Raw genomic sequence first — 17,484 nt, 5'->3', positions numbered from 1 at the left:
TGAGCTGCGTGCGTGCGGTTTCGTTAGAGAACGAAACCGGGTAACCGGCGCAGTCGTCTCTATCTGGTTCAGTGTTTCACATTGTCAGTGTGTTAGGAGTGCCGCCACCGCAGCGGTCTGCCCGAAAGCTACACGTCCGTATTTCCGCGTACGGTCGCTATAATATACTTACGTATTATTAACAACAAAAATATATCGCACCATCGTACCAGCGACCGTCACCGTCGACTCGCGCGATTTAATTGTATGTACCTAAAACTGAAAAAATCAGCCGCAAATTGTTATAACGACTAGAAGCGAAAAATTCTAAATCTGTCCGAATTATACCCGCGGAAAAATACGTAAATACCGCCTTCGCCGCTGCCGCATATTTATCCAGTTTACTACGATTTTTCTTTTTATCCCGATGAGAGGGCTCGACTTAGAACGTCCGACGCGTTTTTTTCGACCCGTTGAATCGTATTAATTTTTTTCTTACCGCCAATATCGACCACCACGATTAGCGACACTACCGCCTCCACGACCGCTACGACGATGATCATATCCAAGGACCTGTTCTTGTTGGGCGATCAAGACTACCTGCGATTACCCAAAGACGACAAACAGTCCAAGAATGCGAACAAAACGCTCAGGTCAGTCTCATATATACGCATATTATTAAATTCTATTTTTGAAGACTACCTACTTGCCATATTGGTCTTGCTGTGCGGTTAAGATTTCGTGTTTTTCGGTACTTATTATTTTTGGCTGAAGAAAACCCCACGCGCATCTGCGATTCATCCGTTATCTCGTACACGATGATGATAATAATAAAAACAGTAATAAAATTAAAAAACTTTTAATAGGTACAAACAATTTTGCGTTTCAGTGTTTATTGTATTTACAATACAATACAGGCATAATTTACAAGTCCATAAAACACACTATAATGTGTATACTGTACACCTATGATACCGATCCATTATCGGTGATAGGCAATATTTTATAATTAAAATACAATATCTTGTTTTATATTTATACACTCTTATGACATTTATAAATTCAAGTCTGCCATAATTCGTAGACGTCGTTAAACATACACGTCCGTAAATGATATATGATAATAATTAGCTTTTCTAAAACTCTAAATTTCGTCATAGTCATTTTCCACCCCTTTTCCACGGGCCTGATGTGGAAGGTAGACGTACAGAATCCGCAACGGCGGGGACTGGGTCAATAACCTCAGCAGTCGTCCCGGCACAAATTCTCCTTAACCTAACCGTATTTTTTTTTTTTTTTTAAATAAATTTGTTGTTAATTTACACGCTCAGATTTCCATCACATTTAGATACTAACGTCTGTTTTTCGAAATTTATTTTTGATAATATTTACGTGGTGTACTGTGTATGCATATATACATAACTTCATGTATAATTGTACTTATAATAGGTAGTAGATGTGTATATTATATAGGTATTATATTCGATCTGTCCGACGGGAACACAAAGTCCTTTATTACAAAGCAAACGTATTTTTAGAACAGAAAAATTTTTGCGATGACTTCTATAGTTATAAATCGTGCATATTAAGTATTATCATTATGCAAGATCGTGCCCCTATTCGATCACTTCGTTTTACTACCAGAAGTTTATTAATTTCTTGAGAAATCATATAATAATTATTATAATGATAATTTAAATAGAGAAGCGCTAAAACAAAGTTCGACTTTATAATATCTTACAGCTATACGGAGAGCTCTCGAAATAAATCATTAGAATACAATTAATACACTGTCCACACATGCGCGCGAACGACGACAGCTTTTGTAAATTCACCAGACTATTACTCTGCGCCGGTGCCGCGATCACCGTGTTCTAAGTGCATAATTGACGACGAATCGCATTGTACAGTAGTGCGTTCGCTGTATACGTATATGGTATATCTTGCGATGCGTTTCCGTAGGTTATATTATTATTATTATTACTTTTATGTCATATTAAATTAAACTATTATTGAGAGTATTGATATTTGGTGTAATGCATACATGGAGGTGCTTGAATAGACACACAAAAACGTAGGTATAGAATAGTTGTTAAAAATTAATGGGTACGGTTCCTACCTATCATAGTAGTTATACCACGATGCAAAAAAAAACACTGTTGTCAACGACATGACGTGTTTATACGTATACTTTTCTAGGCGAGAAAGTAACTTAATAGTAATTTAATATAATAAATTAACGAAATAAAAAATTATCCATATAGAATATTATCTTCAAGGTATTTTCTCATCTCTATGCTTTTATATAAAATATAAATTATACATATAATATATATATGCACAGATGTACAGTCCTTGGACTAATATCTATTGTAATACGACTCGAATACGCGTAACGTCTTTTTTTGAACCTTTGGCCATGCGATATTGTGCGCTCGAGGACTATATTTGGACACCCCAAAGTTATAGTTTCGTTCGCAATTCACGATTGCAATATATTGAGTGTGCATATTAAGCATATTTATATTACATCTCTGTGAATATATTTTTAATGAAGGAATATCATTTACCGTTATTATATAGATTAATAATTATATAATAAATGTATAAATATATAAATAATTATATTATACCCCTATTGAAGAGCCTATATATAAGATTTATTTTTAAATGTTTTTTTTTTTTTGTATAAATACTGTGCGCTTTAAGAATAAATTATAAAGAAAATTTTTTAACTCCTTTCGACTTGTGTGGCGCTCGATGCAAATCACTAACTTCCAGTCGGCTTTTCTCTTTCATTTGACGCGCGCGTACGCACTAGAACAAACGCGTGGCGTAAGTTAACAGACTATAAACGAGTATAACCTAGAACGCAGTAATGTATAGTTTTTACTTTTATTGAGTGTTTCTGTTTTCTGTTTTTTGTATAATCGCCGTTCTTATTCTTATAAATCTAAATTATTTTTTTTTCAAATGTTTGAACAATAGTTGTGAGCGAGTCTGCGGTTCGCTTAGCCGTTTTTTTGTACGCGTGCAATAGGTGTGTCACGTGTTATTATTAACCAGTCTTTGGACTAAATCGCTGTTTAATTTTCATCTCACGTACCACGACTACAGCCATAACGCGGAAAGTGAAACCGCATCATTCTATCGCAAAGACAATAAATATATACATATATATTTATTTATTTATATATATATAAATATATTATGCGATAGAAATACGAAAAACAAAATTTAAAAATAAGACGGGCGAGGCAAACGAGTGGTGCGCCACAGCTGGCATTATCCGTAAAATTTCGAAATTTTTTTTTTCAAACTATAACTACCTACCAATGTTGTCTTAGCATGAGGTTGAACAGTCACGAAATATAATACTATTGTCGCCTTGGCCTTGTGAATACACATGAATTTGATTAAATTCGGTTTGATGTGGGTTGAGCAAGTAATATTATTAAAACATATATGAAAGTATATTATATATTATATACTATATATGTACGACTTAGGTTATGTTAAGGTTGACACGTTTGAAAGGTTTTTTTTTAAATTATTTAATTTTTGGTTAGAATTGTCGGTGCAGTATTTATGCATTAAAAATATTTTAAAATGGCCCTTAATGTTTTTTTTTTTATTTATTAGACAGGTCTATAAAAATGAGAATTAAATTCAACAGTATTATTGTTATGTAAACAAAAATATTTTAATGATCTAGTTTAAGCAATCAATTATAATTTTTACTTTCGAATAATATGATCTTATATAAAGCATTTATACCTATACTGAATTAACTTGGAACATCGCTTTAACCTAAATCTTCAAATAATTTGGTTTTGACGAGATATGGTTATAGTGGGAACGTTTTAAATCACAAAAATAACAGTTTACCTCCAACACTTCAGGTATACAATAGGTCTTATACGTATAAAAAGTTATTATGTCCAAACATATATACTTCGATAGTAAAGAAAGATAACGTGAGTATGTAAATAGATAACGTATTTGTTATAGTTGTTACGTCGCGTTGAGTGTTTTCATGTATAATATATACGATATATACAATAGAAGATGGTTATCGAAAAACAATCAAAATTTAAAAGTCTATATTTACGAATAAGTTGCATTATCGTCAACAAATTGTTGTTCTGTAGAATATTTCAGAAAAAAAATGATAGGTAAAAAGTAGAAATCAAATATATATTTCTAAATGTTTTGTTTATGCGGCTTTGCATGTGTTTACGCGCGTGGTTTTGAAGGGACATTAAAAAAACACCATTGGATATAAAAAAAACATATAGGTGTAATATAAAATATATACCTACATAATGTATATCAAACATAAATTACTAACCATTATGTGATATAGACTTGACAGTTGATTGTAACCGGTTGTGTCGATTTTTGGTTGTATTTCCAAACGATCGTTTAATAATATAAATAAATTATTATGAGATGTGCATTTATTAATCGTTTGTAGTTCAACGTCTAAGGTGTAACACGAAATGCCTCGTGGCCCCCGAGTGTTTTCGTTCCCTTCCGTGTATAGTGTATGCATTTATACATATTTATACATCTACTATCTAGTATAGTAAATTATAGTACAATTATAGATGTATATTGTAAAGATAAATTATAATTAAATTATTAAATTATTTTATATGTTAACATTTGGCGTGAATCGCGGATGTATTCCATTAATTCGTACAAATATACAGTTTTATTTAACATGCTTATAAATATGTACCTATATATAATATTTTACCTCCTAATTTTCTAACATTCAAATTTAAAATGTTTTTTCTTCTATTTTATTTATTTACACTGCGTGTTAACGTGTGTGCTTTTTGCTCGTAATATATTGCTCACATAGTACATTTATAATATAATATATATATATATATATATACGTAAATGCGTGCTTACGTACATATAATATAAATATATATAAACGTGTGTGCGAGCAGTGTTTTGACGTACGGTCAAAAAGTTGTATTTTTATCATCGCTATTTTCGTTATCCGATAAAAAAAATCTCGAATTCACGGACGGACTCACGAAGCAGGCTAATTCTTTTGTTTCTTCCATTGGAGTTTTATTTATTTATGTATTATGTATTATCTATTATTATTATTATTATTTAATTTATAATAATATCACATGCTACACGTTTTTTTATATTCATTGCACGGAAGTCGTCTCGAGTAACTATAGACATCTAGCATATAATATAATATTATTTTTATTAAGCATATAATATATAATGTTTAATAACGTTAGTAACTATGCGGTGCCTTAACCTGTATACACCTCTATGGTTCTTATGCGTATATGATATTACACATAGTTTGTTTTTTCCACTGCAATCGTGATGATTTTAACATGTTTAAAAAATACCAATGACAAATTTTTATAAAATCTGCAGCAGTCAAAACTCTTACACATTTCATTCCCGCACACGGTGCAGGTTTGTGTATAGTTTCGTTCCCAGACGAAGACCAAAACCAAACATGATGTGTGTGAATTCTGATTTTTTTTTAATTCAATTAAAATGCCATTTGAATGTCTAAAATACGCATATATTATGACTATTATAAGCACTAAGTATAAATATTCGTCCGAATTCGAAATTAAAATTGAACTTGATTAATAAAACTCCAATTAGATGAAGTGAGTATCCCTTGAATATAACAAGATGATAAATTTCGGCGTAGACGATATAACTTATCGATGTGTATTGTTTTTTAAAATTAATTTTTGAACAGCGGCCAGACGGCTGGCTCGTATTCTTGTTGTTGTATAATAATATGATGTTTTTCTTTAAAAAAATTTTCATGCAGAATTTTAACAATTCCACCGCGAAAGACTGCATTGACGGGCGTATGTTATTCGTATTATATATATCGTGTATAATATATATTACACATATATAGAGCGGTCGAGAGCCAAAGGACGCGTTTTGGCAAACGGCAAATTCTCGTGTAATGACCCCGAGGGTCGCGTCGAGTGTCCAATTCATTATACATTTCCAATTTAAATTTCATTTCCTACTCACTGTATAGTGTATACTCACTATATACATAGTATAATTTACACCACCGTGGTCGTCCATGTCATCCTATATATACATATTATACTACTTTTGTGATCCATCGCACCGGGATCGACGGCCGGTCATTACATAATTGTCGTTATATTATATATTATTTTGTGATATATTCGGTGTGCGATTGTCATCATTATATTATATATATATATATGTGTGTGTGTGTGTGTGTGTGTGTGTGTGTGTGTGTAGGCGCTATATTATAACGACTGCGTGCCTTGAATTGTCTTAGATAAAAAAAAAATAAACCGACGTTATTAAAAACCTGACTACGTGCAGTTTCGCCCAATAAAATAACTGTATTTCAGCACACATTTCTCATCGCCGAGAATATATATGTATATTTAATATATAATATTATCGATGATAATTTTTTCTTTCTTTTTCCATTTCGTATATCTGTAATTCGCCACTCGACCTTCCCATTTGTTCCGTTATATATCCTCGATCGTCTGGTTATATACGTTTTATTTTATAATATCTTGGACGCGTGCAATCGATACATAATGTTGGTATACATAATACTTATGTATTATGATATATTGTACATCGATATGGTAAACTTATGGCTTATACAGTAATTATACAAAGTAGGTATATATAAAAGGTATTAGGTATTAGGTATTAGTTTAATAATCATAATACGCTAAACGTACTTATCTTCCGTCCCTTCGACTCGTGTATTCGTATATAATCTTTTATATATTATCAATAAGCAATATTATATTTTATATATAAACGCAGACAATTAATTAGTGTGTACCAGTCATCCGACTATTTTTGTCACATTATGCAGATCATATTATAGTACTATATACTATTACCTATATTATGCACATAATACAGGCGTATACATAAGTGCACGATACGTATGTTTTATTATTACGGTTGATTGACGATCGGCTGACAGCGAAACATTGCGCGCATTTCGGGCGTGCGCCGTTGCAGCCTGCAGGTATATTATAATAATAAAGATGTACGCAATGTAATCAGATACCTATTACCCATATATACATATATATTTAATATATAATACACGTGCATAATATATGTAGCTGTATATATATTATATCTTTGAATTTTTCCCTTACCTATTGTTTATTATATATAATATATACGTGATTATATATATTTTTAAAAACATCGTCATCGATATACGACGACGTGCGTGTATGTATTATAGTAATGAATACTGATAATATGCATTCGGACTCTGGCCATGAAATCCTGGACTACATTATACATTATTATTATTAAAATTTAAAATATACGAAAATGTCCGTTCTTCCAGAAACCCAGTTTACAGCAAATTTCAAGCGTTTGTCATAATGTACCATAAAAATACTATAGCTTTAATACATGGATTAATGATAGTACACTTTTTAAATTATTCAATGTATTAATATGTATTATAAATGATTATAACAAGAACTTTTTGGACATAAACCGTCACGTTTATACATACAGTGTGTAATTTAAAACTTATTGGGAGGGCAGCTAATACCCTCTGCGGCTTGTGTCCACTCGCATATAATAAGCATTTTTACTGCAGAACTGCAAGAGACGCGTGTAATACATAAACTTATTAACGCTATACCTACCGTAAATATATTGTATGATAATATCTTGGTTAATTATGAAAAGATTTTCAGAAAAAAATTAGACTGCAAAATCATTGAAAACAAAAATAAAACACGAATCTTGCCAATCCCAGTTTACCCCCACCCCCACCACGATCACGTCCCATCATCGTTACCGCCACCACAAGCGCACTGCACTCACTCACACCCATTTATGAACGGCCTTGTCTTCAGTGCTCGAAAAGAACTTGTAATATATAGATACGGACAGAGATTTCGTAAAATGTCACCGAGTGATGCCAGAGGGGAGGGGAATAAAGGGTACACGGACGGACGGCAGTTGCGGCGGCGGTCACCACCCCGCAGCTGGCAGGTCGCCAGACGCCGCGGCGGCCGCGTCGTATATGTATAGTCGCGCGGGGTGGTGCGTGTGTATTCTTCAGGGGGACCGCACGCGTGATCCGCGAGTTCAGTAACCTCTCAAGGCGAGTTGCGCGCGCAACACGCATGCACCGCCGACGACGCGCCATTACAGGCACCGTTCACACACTGCACCCTTCGACGGCGAGAGAGACGAATGCGTTTCTACGTTTTTATTATTGTCGTTTTCCCTTATCGCGCCCGTATTGTAGCTTAGAGAGCAGAAAATAATATCTATATTATATATATATAGGTACATGTATAGTACTCAAGGTTAGGTTTTTTCCGCCCGTACCACGTGAACAATGCGCCGCCGCGTCTCAGGGTCGGTCGACCGTATATTCGGATTAATTAGTTATTATACACGTGCCAGCATTACAATACTATATAATATATATATGTATATGTGTTGGTACGCGAGAGCATAATATTGAATGCAATCCCCTCTGCAGCATCACCCTACACATCCCACACCGCGACGTACGCTGCTGCAGAATATGCAACGACGACGCCACGCACGCGTTGCATTTGACCGGCCGGCCGGCGGCGGCGACGGTTAAGTGTATAGTATGTATTTTATACCTATATAATAAATTCGACGACTATGACGATAAACTGACATATATGGCATACCTACAATGACAGTGTAATGATACAGAGTGGTTGGTTGTTATAGAGGACAGACGAGGTGCGAGATCTCAGCGACGTAATAACAAAAGTAGGATATTAATAATAACTCCTAGGTAAACATATAATATGTGTTGTATATGCATAATATTATTGTTATGTATGACAGTGCAGATGGGAAAAACAAAAACTATTTTTATAATAGATACTCGACGACTGGGTTGAATACAATATTATACCTATGTCCTATTGTAGTATAATACTATAGTGTAAAATATATTATGTTTACTGCATATTCGCGCGCTAATTAGGAGTCCTTCCACTCTATGTCACGTTTATGATATAATAAACTGTTTAGTGTATACACATACAGCGTTCTGCAGCAAAGACACTGTTTTGACTTAAAATTATTTGACTAGAAACTTATCCGATATTTTAATGATTTAGAGTATCTTAAAACGAAATAAACCCCAGTGGTGGGTTTTCACACAAGTTTATATTACCATCCATGATATTGAGTGAAGTAATGATATAATACCTTTAAAAGTGTATAAACATAATGGTTAATAGTATTGGGTAAAACTATTTTCAATGGACACTGTATAATGTGACCAAACGACGTACGAAATTGGGCGCACACGTATATACGTTAAGGAGCTATATTACTTACATAGTATATACGAGTATATATACTATATAAATATGACATTCGAAGAAAACCTTGAATGACGAGTACAATGCAACTTGCAATCTACCGTCATACGCTATATAGGCGTGACGATCGGGTCGAAGCAAATTTCGTAAAAAAAATGTAAACTTTAACCCAAGTACAAGACAAGTGTACAATACACCTGTACTCTACTTACTTCCTATAAAGTCATATAGTATATATATTAATACAAACAATTTTGATTTTATTATCATTATTATAATCCTTTTTTCTGACTTGTTCAGTATTATACTACTTTTTGATTGATTAAAAAGGAACCTTCTTTTTTTCAATAAAAAAAAAAGGAATTAAATATGTTCACGTGAACAATAAATTATAATGATATCAGGATACATAAATTGTACCTTGGATGGCTAATACCCCGCATATAGTTTAGACTGTTGAGATTATATTATATATTTTTAGAGAAAGGATTAAAATGTTGTCTTAATTTTGTTAGACCAAAAATGTAAACAATACATTTTCACATAACTATATATGATAAATGAAGCGTGTATGGTTTTTTAAGTTTCAAGAAATGTACGTTTTATGTTGAAAAATAACATCCAACTTGATACAGTATATTAAAATAATACAAAAAATTCTACATAATATAAAATTATTTCATTATGAGTAGTCGTAGTGGCAGAAGTAGCTACATTGTAAAATTAAGTAGCAAAGCTTTCTCGGGAAACTAATGATACTATGCTAGGGAACAGTGGCGTACACAGGAGGGGGTGCATTGGGTGCATGTTCAATCCTTCTCCTGGTCCAATTATTATATACACAGAATAGATTAAATGGATTGGCAATGTTGTCAGCATACCTGGTATGCACATATTTCCTGAAGAACTCGGCATTGACAAGTTAAGATGAAAAATTAAAAAATTAGATACCAAAAAATATCTGTATACATTATAAAACACTTAATATGTTTTTAATGTAATCTTCTCCTCCACCCCACCCATTGAAAATATCTGTGTATTTCACTGCTAAAGAAAGATTTAAAACAAAAAATAATATTATTATATTTATTATAATATTATTAAACCGTTGTGCGGGCAGCACGGTGGCGGCAGTCTGTATTAGCAGGCCCAATTGCAATTCAGCACACGTTATCGTAGGACGGCCGGAAAGGATACTCAGACGATGCAGGCGGCAATGTAGGCGAGGGGGTTGTGATGCACCGCCGCTGAAATTGCTTGACTTTGCAAGGGGGTGACTCAACACGTGTCCCCGTAATCGGTTGGGTCATCGACCTCATGTAACAGCGCTGCCGTTGTCGGGTCGGGTTAATAAGCAAGCTTGTATTATATATATATATATCAACCCACTAAACGGTTATCCACACGCATGTGCATCCGGGGTCTAAAAAAGTCGAACACAATAAACTAGTGTCATACAAATATAAAATTAAAAGCGATTAACACTATATTTTGTACGATATTATTTGAAACACATTACATTATATATTATATTATATTAATTAATTTATAGTTAAACCTTATACCTATATTGAAATGAAATTACTAAGTAACATTAAGATTTTTTCAGCTCATATAGTTCTCGTATATATATATTAAGTATGAGATAGGTTGATATTGAGATAGTAAATGAGAATCATTTAATTAATACTCAGTAATTTTTTTTTTCAATATAATAGTTTTGGGTTTACAAACTTCACAATATTATAACTATCACATTGTAGGTAATAAATAAATGTTAAAAAATTCATTTCCAAGGTTGAAGTAATTGCATTTAACAAATGCAAATAATTACGATATGCAATGCGCAATTTTAAACATTCGAAATTACTAAAACGAAAACAAAAAATTAGTAATAAAAATAGCTACGATTACGGTACAAGGTCTATTGCATATAATAATATAATAGACAACAGTTGTTATATAGTATATCATGTATGTATCTATATTCTATCATCTGTGTGACTACATATATGTCACTTTATTTTCATTATAATATTAATATTGAATAATAAATTGTACACATATATTGTTAAGCTATGGTTGCTCATAATAAACAACAGCATCAGGAACTTAACCAACACCAGTGAACATAATATATACTAAATCAATTATAGGTAATGACTAATGACTCTCGTCAAAATTGTTCAGAAAAATATTAATAATAACTAACGATATTCTTATGAGGAGTATGAAATGAGCTTCTTTTATAGGCCACGCTACAAACGGAGATCTACGATTTCTCGAATGAATAATACATTAGAATTAGATATTATTTTATATTACGCTCTGATTTAGACGTTATACTGATGTGGCTCTATGCTCCTGAATACATCTCGAGAAAAAAATTATTGGATATATTTATCTTATAGTTTAGAGCTATTTATGTATACGTATATACTTTATACTGTAAATTTTTAATTTTTACATTTCCTATAGGCTATTTTAGGATTATACATTTCTAACCTTTTTTTTTCAGACATAAATTATATTTGTTACATAAAAACCGAATACGATATCGACTAAATATATATTATTATATATAGATATAATATATTACTAATTGCAGAATATTGATTATTGTGCGATCAATGTATAAATTAGGTGGAGTTCGAACATACTTCATACCACAGTAAATAATAATTTTATAAAAAAAAATCTATCCATTTATGGTCTAGCTAAAGAGAAAAAAGAATACTTTTGTACCCGCAGCGTATAATATAATGTCGAGTCAGTTAGTAATATTGTACCAGTCGTATATCATGACAATTAACAACTTGGAATTAATGTTATATATTTCTCCAATCACCCAAAATAATTAAAATGAGATTTATTATTATTTATCATCTTTAACTATAGGTGGATCCATGTAAATACTTAAAACTCAAATATATAAACGCAACTATTATATAAAGTGACAGAATTTCAGTAATGATGTCACAGTTGCCGCTTCTAGTACTTTATCTTACGCGTATGCAAACAAAAAAAAAAAAAAATAGAAAAAAGTGAATGTCATCGGGGATGTGGTGAAAAAGAATAATATAATAAAAAAATAATAATAATTTTGAAAAACCGGTCTACACTACACACGCGACCGACAACACACATCCGCAGGTCTCTCTCTGTCTCTTTCTCTGGAAATGATTCGTCTCGCCGCGCCGGGGCTGATGCATCTTCGCGTGTACGATGAAAACAATAAAAAGTTGCTTCTGTCGTTCGATGCACTGTAGACGCCGAGCAGCGCGTGGATATAATGTTTTATAAGTATCATTCGTGTTTATAACAGCTCCGATCGCCAGCTACGTCTGTCGTACTGCTGCAGAAACTTTTGGTTTCACTATAGTATATATATATATATATATATTATAATGTGTCATCACGTTCGAACTTATGCAAATAGGAATTTTATTTGCGAAATCTGATTTTTTTTTAAATTTTCGAACTTATTTCGAGTAATAAAATATATGTATATAAAAAACAAACTTAACAAAAGGAAAGCGAATACTCAAGAATTGTTTGAGAGAAACGTTAGTAGGAACAAATCATTATAGTATATCATGTGCATATAATACATTATATAAATTGTATTTTGATACAACGTATAGACGACAAGATATAATCAGGAACCTATTCAGCCTTCAAGTGAAAAATATCGTTAATTATTTTAGTTTGAATCCGTTCCTGTAAAATAATATTGGAAAGAACATATCACCTAGATTACCTAGAATAATAATATATACCTTTGTTATACACTAAAACAGTGTGTATATTATAATCAGTTATGTATAACAGTGTTTTCAGGTAAACACTGCAATCTGCAGTTTCTTAAGCCAAACGAACATTATTTACTACACATTTCCGTTTTTATTGGTAACCGCTAAATAATGTACACATTTTCGCTGTTGGAAAAGAAAAAAAACAAAAACAATATTTGCTAAAAAATACATTTAGTGCAAATTTAATAATAGTACGGTGACTTTTTATACGTTCAAAATGAATAGATATTAGATATTAAATCTCACTCGCTAGTGTGGCAATGTATAATGTAATTTTCCTATGAATATAAAATATATCTTTTGTACAATTTTTTAATTAAAATATAAGTGACACATAAAAACGATGATCAATTGCGTTCATAATATAATTACATTGTTTTTTTTTGGCAAATATATTATCGACTTGTAGTGTGATAATGCGAAATACAACAATAATATATTATAAAAAAAACATTGCAGAAAAAACTATATTTTACATACTTCATTATAATATGATACTGATTATTGATTTGCAATGTAATTATTATTACATGAATATATTATATCCTGTAATTAGAGATATTTTTTGTTTTTGTATACAAATAAATAATAACCAAATACCATAAAAAAAACCAAAACATTTGTAATAATATGTTTAATATTATAACACTTGCGATTTTTAATTATTTATATTAAATGTGTTATTTACCAAGTGCGCTTTAATATCAATATTACGTCATGTAATATATGAGTCAGGTGAATTTATTTTCCAATTCGACACAAATTAATAAATTGCATACATGCATGGTATCTTTATCGGTTTTTTAATTTCATTTTCTCTATATGACATCGAAAGGTTTTATGAAAGTAGTTGCAAGTTGTCGCTTGTATTTTATGACCAGTTACAGATTTTATCGTATATACTCGTACGTATATGACTAAATCTAAACGATTTACCTTCTTTTAGAGATTATTTTTTCAATGGTTCACAAAGTCCAAAGTAGTTTTTTGCTATTATATGAATTCTCGCCGAATGAGATATATGAGCTTTTCGTAAATATTTTTATAAGGATACACCACGAAACCTTTTCCAATTAATCCAATTTTTCCAATGAAACCAATTATTTTTAAATAAATAAATAGTAGGTACTTGTAAGTTTGTAATAATTATACTTGTTATACCAAGGTAAACTTTGGTATAATTAATTATAGTTTCTATACAATAGAAACGTGACTAATGAATACGAAGTGCATTATTTTTATCAGAAAATTAATTTAAAAAGTGCTATGAGATTTATTTTCGTTTCCTGTAAAAAAATTGTATATTTAAATTTACTTCTCGGTAGTAAAATTCTTATTCGAGTATAATTATTATTTTATAATATATATATATATATATATAATATGGTTTGGTAGTGATACCCAAAGTAGTTCCTCCCTGTAGTAATATTTGTACTTACAACCTACATAAAATTTCGAATGGTATAATAGTAAAAATAATTCAAAACATGTTTTAACGATGAAAAGTGCGTGTATTGTAGTATTAGTATATTATATGTATTATGATCGATTTCAAAATTAATTATCAACGAAAAAATTTGAAATTGTATTTAAAATAATAACTTACTGGAAACTGTGGTAACTAACAATAACGTTTCAAAAATCCATCAGTGACAGATTAGATAGACTACTTCATATTTACTATATTTGAACGTATTTCAAACTTTTTTCTAATTTGTTCTATTATCTTTAAGAACAATCTGTAACTTCCGTTAAAATTGGTCGAGTATTTTTTAAATCTATAAGTTACAAAATATAAGAATATTGTCTTTTGTTATATTTTAAATAATAAACAATACATAAGATATTATTTTCATTTATTTAACTTTTTTTTTTAAATTTTACTCCTATAACCAATGACAATAAATAGTTCAATAAATAAACAAAACAATTACTCGATTATTATTTGGTATTAGTCCAGACGTTTTTGAGATTTGTGCGTTCAAACACCCAAATTATTCAATTGTATAATATTAATATGCTTTTTTTCCGAGGATAAACTATGGTGAGCAACAAATTATTAAAAATTATAATCATTATTAAATTATACTTGTGCAACAGCAACGATAGATGATGGGGTTAGCCTCGGTATAGGTAGTATAGAAGGTGGATTCCATTACCTGCCACAACCATGTACCTGATACTATAGCTTCTATATTATAAAATTATTATTATAAAAGTACTGCATTATTATAAACTTACGCATATATATATATATATATATATATATATATATATATATATATACAGCTGCAGCAGCACCCTCGTATAAATATGCGTTTGACGAGAGCCACAGCCGCCCGATAGACCGACCGTTTAATAATAATATTATAATAATACACAATAAATAACGATACTATATGATGTGTTATTATTTGTTGTTCGTTCGCATCCATCGTCGTCATATTATTACATCGTAATGACGCAAATAAAAAAATTATCGCTCAACTACGAATACGTGGAACTCGTATATACATCATTATACATGCGCTATGTAGGTAAATGACGTGTACTGCAAAAATATAAAGTTTGCACAAGAATATAATCAAAATTTACACCTCTGCAAACTCTGCGCATATGAGCTGCAATTTTCGTGAGTTTTCTCTACACTATTACACCAAGGGCTCGTTTTGATCAAGCTGAAGTATATTCGAATGAATGGATTTAGTTTAGACCGTATTGCTTATGATGCGATTACCTATTATTATTTAAGTATTGATAATAATAATAATAATATTCGGCGTTATATATTTTATCTTTCTGCACCAATGCACTTATACCCTCCATATTTTAGCTAATACTTACCGGTATTTTCGGCTTAAATTTTTTTTTGAATCTCAAAATACGTAATAACAAAGTTAAATTAGATACATCCATAGTATATCATTTTTACACCAATGACTCAAGCAAGAGTATTCAAGAAACTGTAGATTGTGGAAAGAATGCCTTTTCATATTTCGGTCTTGCTGTAGGTATATTGAAGTACTGCACGTTTTCCGTATCCATATAATACTTGCGTTTTCGGTTCAGTGATCACATCATTTGGAATTTATATGTATATTATTTGCATCGTACATCAGATGGTATTATATGCCACCTGCATAAAAAGTCTCAGATTTCGAACACGTTGTACCGCTACGGTCTGTGCATCTGCAGATGACGTTACAATGTTATAAACGAATTTTATAATTTTCTTGATGTATAGTATACTAGTATACATTTACTATGATAATAATAATATTAATACAAGAGTAAAAAAAATAAAAGTGAACGAAAATTAAATCACATTTATTCTTACTGAGCTGATCTCACATATTCTGCAGCGCTATGTGCACAGATCGTATAGGATATAGACTAAATTCTCTAAAATATTTTTTTAATACTATAATAACTTAACTATAAATTCATTATGTATAATTTATAATTATTGATCGCGTGGTTTTTTACAATTCGTCATGTTTTAAATGATAAAAATAGAAATTCTTGTAAACGTTTTTCGACTATTTTTTAAATATAATTGATACATAATATAATATGTTCAAATCGTTGAAAAAGCCCCACTTAGTCATGGTCAGTTGACGACGGGCGTGAATAATTTACTCTGTCCTATACATTTTTAATCGAGACTTACTTGTGTAGTTGTGATTTATGTTATTATATATGCCCAGCACTTTTTATAAATTATAATACATATAAATCATTGCTTTCGGCTTATAATGATTTAGGCGCATGTTATGAACCGATATAATTATATTTTAACTTGACAAATAATTGAAAATTGTTTTCACAAAATAACTTTTTTCCTATATGATTTCGGGTCGGTCGTTTCGTGGTGCGTGCGTCTGTTATTCCCAAAATAACGAGCTAGTGACGACGATGCTCGGTCGTAATTGATGCGGTTCGCTCGAATATTTGGCGGATGGTTTGTGTGTGTTTGGGTACACGTTATGTGTGTGTGCGTGTGTGTATGTGCACGCGCTTGGATTTTGTGTTTTTTCCTTCCTTTTTGCACCGTTGCCAAATTTCTATATGCTCGGCAATGGGCCCGATAACCGGTTGAGCGTCGCCGATTGGATGCTTGCATACTACATAGGTTAGGTACCTATACTGAAAAAAAATATAAATTGAATATTATGGATATTATTATATCAAAATAATAATAAAATCGTAGAGACGGAATGAAAGAGAGAGAACAAAAGTTCTATACATGATTTTCGGCGAGAATACTAAATGGTCATCTCCATACCCGCCTCCTCGTATTATTTATT

The 17,484-nt window shown here is 31.3% G+C and overlaps 1 protein-coding gene across 1 annotated transcript in view; it reads left to right on the top strand.

The window, feature by feature from the left end:
• Positions 1 to 534: 534 nt before the first annotated feature.
• The window catches only part of LOC113555757 (ABC transporter G family member 9), a 53,108-nt gene continuing 36,158 nt past the window's right edge, over positions 535 to 17,484 (top strand). The window contains exon 1 of the mRNA XM_026960283.1: positions 535 to 632. Coding sequence (XP_026816084.1) covers positions 535 to 632 — 98 coding nt within the window. The remainder of the gene's footprint in view (positions 633 to 17,484) is intronic.

This window comes from Rhopalosiphum maidis, chromosome 4, assembly GCF_003676215.2.
Source record: "Rhopalosiphum maidis isolate BTI-1 chromosome 4, ASM367621v3, whole genome shotgun sequence".
NCBI lineage: Eukaryota > Metazoa > Arthropoda > Insecta > Hemiptera > Aphididae > Rhopalosiphum > Rhopalosiphum maidis.
Note: the sequence above shows the minus strand (reverse complement) of the source record. Positions and strands in the feature narration are given on the sequence as shown.